We start from the raw sequence: 7,139 nt of genomic DNA on the forward strand, positions 1-7,139 counted from the left end.
TTCCAGTGAATAAGCATCTGCTTTGGTATTACTCCTTAATGTTCAGACGTCCAGCTTAGCTATTTCCGTTAGTTTTATATCATGCATGCTAGTTTACGTAGATTTTGGTGAGCCACGTCGTGATTTTATTTCTGTTTTGCTTTTACATTTCATGTGTTTTACAAATTTTCAGGGTAGTAGTCTTTGTATTTTATCGAGAGCTTGGCAATTTGTCTTTTTCAGTACCTTTACCCCCTTTCTTTCAGAGTTTGATTTCGTACTTTTAACAATTAATCGCCAGCTCGCCCAGTTTAGGTGTTCTTGTGGCTCACTTAGTTAGGGACTCTTTTATTTTCTCTTGTGCATTTCTTTCTTAACCCGCTCTCCCCAAGACAGCTTCAAGGCCTTGGCTGCAATTCAGCAGTGTTTGATAATAGTGTATGGAATCGTGTTCAGTGTTTGTCGTTTCGAGTGGATTTTCCTGTGTTGTGTTTTACGGCAATGGTAAAGTGTAGGGGTCTTCTTTGTTTGCTAAGCAGCTGAATGTGTGCCGTCTAGGTCTGTACCAATATGACCAGAGACCAGGAGAGAAGAAGAAACGAAAGGTTCCAGCAGCGCAGAAACCTCCGATCCAACAGCCAGCCCAGTTCCCGTGATCCATCTCCTGCAGGCGCAGCTTCAGAGCTTCATCTCCTGCCTGTGGTCGCTGGTGGCTCCAACCCAGAAGTAAGACAAGCAGTTCAAGTGATGGCGACCGAAATCACGATGTTTAGGGAAGTGCTGGATAGGGTAAATGCCCTGGTTGATGAAATTCGGGAATACAAAGAGCAGAACAATCAACTCGATGCACGGCTCCAGCGACAGGAAGAAAGTCTCAGGGAGAAAGAAGTTGCAGACGTGGAAACTCGGAGGAGACAAGCTGAGGAGCGTGTGGAAGATGAGCGGCAACAGCAGGATGCATTGGCAGAGAGGGATGAACAGATCCGACAACTTCATCAACAGCTTCAAGAAAGGAACGGGGAGCTGGATAATGCACGACGCCCCCAGCTAGAAATCCAGCCAACTGAACAAGAGAGGATGAATGTAGGACGCCAGCAGAGGGAAGCCGTAGATGACCGGGACCAGCAAATTCAGCAGCTTCGGAATCAGCTTCAGGAAAGAGAAGGTGAACTGACAGAACTTCGCCGTAACCAGAATACGGCAACAACTCCTTCCCAGCGACAGCGTAGTACAGGAGACCTGAATAGCAGAATCTCCTGTGGCCGCCATACATCTACCCTGGCAGATTTCCATCTACCTCGCGAACCACCGCAACCTCTCCCACGTAGCAGAGCCCAAACTCCTGAGCCTGTGTGTCGCCTCCCATTGCTTCAGCCTCATCCACAACAGCATTTGCGGCAAGTTTCACCACAGCTGCCAATACCTGAAGTCGGAAGACGTTCTACTGACCAGATGCCACACTGCAGGGATTGCACTAGTCTCCGCTGCCCATCTGCACAAACCTCCAGCACAGCCCCAGTGTCCTACGTATTCACCAAGGAGAAGGTCCCTCTTTTTAAGGGTGATGCAACTGCTTCGCAGCCACTTAAAAAGAACCAGGAGATTGAGGGGTGGATACGAGCCATAGAGAATGTAGTGAAACCATCCACCTCAGAGGCCTACATTCAAGCAGTTCGGGCCAATTGCCGAGGGCCTGCTGAGCTGATTATAAACTCTCCTCTCTTTGACCACATTAGGGAATGGGAAACCTTCAAAGCAGCCTTACGGAGTAAATTTCGTGGGACCTACACTGCGGCAGATTTTTATAAGGTCCTTTATGAAAATCGAATGACACCAGGACAAGCCCCCATGGATTACTTCCTCCAGCTTGAAGGAAGTGTCTATCAAGGATACCGCGACCATCGCGAGGCGATCGGAGATCCAGCAGAGCTTGTCAGGAGAATTTTCCTTAGTGGTATTCCATCTTGGCTTCGGGACTTTCTTGCCCTTAAGGAGGATGGGAGTCCAACTCAAATTGCTGAAGCAGCTCAGCGAATTTGGAATTCGCGCAATGGGATCAGGCATAGTGAAAGTTCCTCATCACAAGAATTTCAGCGCTCACCTGACCGTCCTCCACGTGTACGTGATCACTATGCCATGCCTATATCGGTCGATAGTCCAGTTTCGGCCTTCCCAGTAGCTGTCCAAGGAAAGTGGTGCAGTTATCACCAAGTCGCCACCCACAATTCGTCAGACTGTCGTGCCCTGTCTACAACCAACTCCAGTGCCCAACCTTCATCCAATCGCCTGTGTTACCAGTGCAAGCGACCAGGGCACTTTGCCAGAGACTGTCCCTTTCAACCATGCCAGGGCGACAGTGCTCCCAGAGCCACTGGCAGAACCAGCCCGGGGAGCTACCAACACTCAAGCGGTGGCCACCAGAACAATAGCCACAGTGACGTCTCCAGGACCTGTTGGACGACCACTCGTGGCACTCAATGTTGAGGAAGCCACTGCTTTGTGCTTCATCGACACAGGTTCAGAGGTGACAATTATCAAACCCAGGGCCCTTCGGCTGATTGATCCACATGGTTTTGTACGCCAGAGGGATGCTGCACGTCAACTCTGTGGGGTGACAGGTAATTCCCTGGATGCTTATAGTGAAGTGACCCTGACCTTCTGCCTTGACACTGACCTGAAGATACGTCATCAAGTTACTGTGTGTGACATCCAGTTCCCTGGTGATATTCTCCTAGGAATGGACTTATTGCGGAGAACCTCCTTCAGCCTGTCCTCCAGCCTGCATGACTGGGCTTGCCTCACTTTGGAAGGCCGGGCCTTTTCTGTCACCTATACTGATGCCTGCTCGTTGCAGCTATGCATTGTAAATGTAGAGAGTGGCCTGCCAAAAGTAGCAGATCCTGATGGGGCTAACGCTGAATCCTTGCATTCTTCGGTTGCTTCAAACTTGGCCAACAACCCTTTACCTGCTGCAGTACACCTCCGACAGACCACGGAGCTCCCACCACATGCTGGGCGTTTCCTGGAGGGTACGATTGAAAAGTCTGGCCCTAGTGATGGTGATATTCTTCTGATTCCCCAAATTTCAGCTGTGTGCGCATCTCCCTACCTTGTTACTACAGCCTCACAACACCGCTGCCCTGTGTGGGTAGTGAATCACCTGGCAAGGCCTGTACGACTGACACAGGGAACACGTTTGGGGACGGTAACATCAGTGAATGAAATATACACAACCAAGACATCACACGCTGTGCCACCGAATCCAGTCATTGCTGGGAACACGGACTCCATCAAGACTGATTTTTGGGAAGACAGTGAAGAGGCTGCAGACTTTAGCTGGGAGGAAGATCATTTTGATCAGATTTATGGACTGGAAGACTTTGGGTATGAAGATGACCAGGATCTATTTCCAGCAGAATTACCCCCTTCATTTGCACTTGCTGCAGTTGAAACAGCTGAAGCTTTGGAGGACCTAATACATCCGGGCCTAAATGAATTTGAAGCATGTCTACAACACTTGGAAGAGGCCCAGCGCACAGAGCTACAGACACTCCTTCATCGTTACTCAGAACTTTTTGATGGCGGGGAAGAAGCAGTTGGCCACATTCCAGGTGTTCAACATCGGATCAACACTGGTGATGCTAACCCTGTGTGTACTCGACAGTGGCGGCTCCCTCAAGTGACCCGAAGCATCATTCGGGACCAATGTAACTCTATGCTAAGGCAAGGAGTAATTGAGCCTTCAACATCACCATGGCTCAGCCCCGTGGTGTTAGTAAAAAAGAAGAATGGATCGCTGCGGTTTTGTGTAGACTACCGTAATCTAAATACAGTCACCACAGCTGATACATATCCGCTACCTCGCATAGAGGAACTCATAGACGAGTTGGGTCCAACAGATACTTTCACCACACTGGATGCCAAGGCAGCATACTGGAGTGTAGAGGTCCATCCAGAGGACAGACCAAAAACTGCCTTCAGTGATGGATATAGACTTTTTCAGTTCTGTAGACTCCCATTTGGTCTCAGCACAGCCCCAACAACCTTCCAACGAACTATGAACATCGTCCTTTCCTCAGTCTTAGGGCGCCATACCTTAGCTTATCTGGATGACATCATCATATATTCAAGAGGCTTTTCACAACATCTGATAGACCTTGAGGAAACACTGAAGCTTCTCTCTGCAGCTGGATTGAAGTTGAACTCTGAGAAGTGTAGCTTTGCTACAACCACCATCAATTTCTTGGGATTCACTATAACTCCTGAAGGTGTCCAACCAGACCGTAATAAGGTTACTGCCATTTCTGAGACTCCTGTGCCGCAAACTGTAAAGGAAGTTCGTCGTTTTCTTGGTGCTACAGGTTTTTTCAGAAAACATATCCAAGGATATGCAACCCTAGCTGCTCCTTTGCATCTTCTTCTAAAGAAGGGTCAACCTTGGGAATGGGGTATAGATCAGCAGCAGGCCTTTGATAACCTGAAAGAAAGTCTTGTTTCTGCACCAGTTCTCCAACAACCTGACTTCTCCAAACCATTTGAGTTGCACACTGATGCCAGTAGCCTTGCTGTAGGAGCTGTACTTATCCAGAGAGATGCGGATGGAACACCTCATGCTATAGCTTACTATAGCCGGAAGTTGCGAGATCCAGAAAGCCGGTATCCTGCAATAGACTGTGAAGCCCTTGCTGTTGTCGAAGGTGTTCGTGTCTTCGACTCGTATCTTTATGGTCGAAAGTTTATCATCTTTACCGACCACCGACCACTCGTCTATGTTTTCAAGCGCCGTACTAAGTCACCGAGAATGACTAGGTATGCTCACGACTTATCTTTCTACGACTTTGAGATTCGATACAAAGAAGGACCCACAAATCATGTGCCTGACCTGCTGTCACGCCATATTGCTGCTCTAGATGTTAATGTCTTGTCTCCAGAAAAGTTAGCAATTGAACAAGGTAAGGATCCAAAGCTGCAAGACCTCTTAGCTTATCTCCGGGATGGAACTGTTCCAAAACGGAAAATGCCACTCCCACTCTCAGACTTTGAGCTAAAGGATGGAGTTCTCTATCGGCTGCTACACCTTCCTGATAAGATTTTATACCAGGTATTTGTTCCGGAAACTCTCCATCACTCAGCACTGAAGGCAGCTCATGAGCCACCCCTTGCGATGCACCCTGGAATCCATCGGACCTACCACAATCTCCGCAGTATGTTTTATTGGCCAAACATGTTACGTGACACCCGTCGTTATGTGGAACATTGCCTTTCATGTCAGCAAGCACGAGGGGTTGCCCAGAGGGTTCCTATGGCTGAAGCCCCATTGGCCCTTTACCCTTTAGAAAGAGTCTCCATGGACATTTTGGACCTGAGTCAAGCACCGATGAGATGGGCACTTACCATCATAGATCAGCACACACGTTTTATGCAGGTGATCCCACTCAAAGATATTACAGCTTCTAGAGTTCATCGGGTCTTTCTTGATTACTGGGTGACATACTTTGGCCCACCTCGAGTCATTCAGACAGACAATGGTCGTCAGTTCATTTCTCAGGTGTTTGCAGAGTTGGTAGAGATTTTGCGAGCCACTCATCATTTCACCATTAGGTATCATCCGCAAGCAAACGGTCTTGTTGAAAGGACCAATCGTGTAGTGAAGGCTGCCCTTCGTGCTGTTGTTGGTGAACACCCTGGAAATTGGCACAAATATGTACCAGAGTTGCGACTTGCTCTCAACTCTGCCATTCACCGGACTACTGGTGAACAGCCCTTATACTTGCTCACTGGAAGGCACGGATACTTTCCTGTGGGTTTGACAAACGAAGCAGTTTTTGATGAGAACACCACCTTTCAACAGCGACTGAAGACTGCTCGCCGTGCAGCTATTGAAGCTTCCAAGAATGCTCGGGAAGTCTATGGAAAGTCTTACAATCAGCGTGCAAAAGGAAGCTTTACCCCGGAAGAGGGCCACTTAGTCTGGTATAAAGAGATGGTGCCTCGTCCACTAGGACCAAAATGGCGTGGACCTGCTCGCATCTGCAAGCGACTGGGCCCTGTTTCATTTGAAGTTCAGCACCTGGATTCTGGCAAGGTTCTCCGCGCCCATCTTAACCATCTGAGACCTTACAAATCATCAGAAGAACTTGCTTATGCTGATGTTGAAGAGGATCCTGATGAGCTTCCTGAAGATAATGATCCATGGGTAGCAATTCTCACGTCATGTGTTTGGGATCCTGGTATTCATGAATAAACCTGAATGGCATCCAGGACAACCAGCTCAAAACTTGTAGGGACCTCATATCAGTGAGCCATTGGCCTAGTGCCACGCTGAGTTGAGGGTTGCTGTTATCATTTTGTTTGGGATCTTGTCGGCGGTAACAGAATCTTTGCATGGTGTCACAAGCTGCATGTTAGATAATATAAGGACTCTGCTTTCCATGAGTCATTGGCCTTGTGCCACATGGATGTTGAGATTGCTGTTAGAGGTACTTTCAGAGATGTTAGGGACTTTACTTTCCATGCGTTAATGGCCTTGTGCCACATGGGAGTAGAGAGTGCCGTTCCTAAGAAGTTAGGGTCTCTACTTTTTGTGCGCCATTGGCCTTGGGCCACACGGAAGTAGAGGTTGCTGTTAAACGTAATTGACGCTACTGCACACTGCGTCACCTGCAGATAATGCTGTCCTCATGTAATACTACAGTTCCCCTAGCATGGACGAGTGACTCAGTGGTGCTTCTCTAGGTGAACTATTTGGATGTTTTCATATTGCAGTTTCGTGAGTATGAGATCACATTTTTACTCTGTTGTCCGCTCCACTTGAAATATCAGGACTCAGGCTTGCTTCTCTTTTCAGGTCTCCGCTGACTGCTTCGACCCCGAGCGGGGGGAGGAATCTGTAAGGAACCTTCTCATTCTGCAATCCTTCCCGCGAGCATCCTACAATGTCTCTCACTCCCGCGGATTTATCGCTCGAAGTCGCGTCCTCGTCTGTGCGCGGTTCTCTCTTTTTATTATCCTTTTTGTGTGTTTTGTCCTTGTGTTTTTTTTGTTTTTCCTCTTTGGCTTTTGTTTCAGTCTGCCTGATAGCCGTTCTCTTTGTTTCTTTATATATACTTTCGTTTTTACCGTGTTGTCTTTTACCAGTTCTTTGATAATTGTATTGAGTT

At 48.0% G+C, this 7,139-nt stretch overlaps 1 protein-coding gene across 1 annotated transcript; it reads left to right on the forward strand.

Moving 5' to 3' along the window:
• Positions 1 to 549: 549 nt before the first annotated feature.
• On the forward strand, positions 550 to 6,886 carry LOC125030439. The gene is made up of 3 exons (XM_047620476.1): positions 550 to 2,174; positions 2,278 to 6,218; positions 6,316 to 6,886. Exons 1-3 carry the CDS (start codon positions 550 to 552, stop codon positions 6,498 to 6,500), a joined length of 5,751 nt encoding a protein of 1,916 aa, XP_047476432.1. The 3' UTR covers positions 6,501 to 6,886.
• The last annotated feature ends 253 nt before the right edge of the window (positions 6,887 to 7,139 follow it).

The sequence above is a fragment of the Penaeus chinensis genome, chromosome 11, assembly GCF_019202785.1.
Source record: "Penaeus chinensis breed Huanghai No. 1 chromosome 11, ASM1920278v2, whole genome shotgun sequence".
In the NCBI taxonomy this organism is placed as follows: domain Eukaryota; kingdom Metazoa; phylum Arthropoda; class Malacostraca; order Decapoda; family Penaeidae; genus Penaeus; species Penaeus chinensis.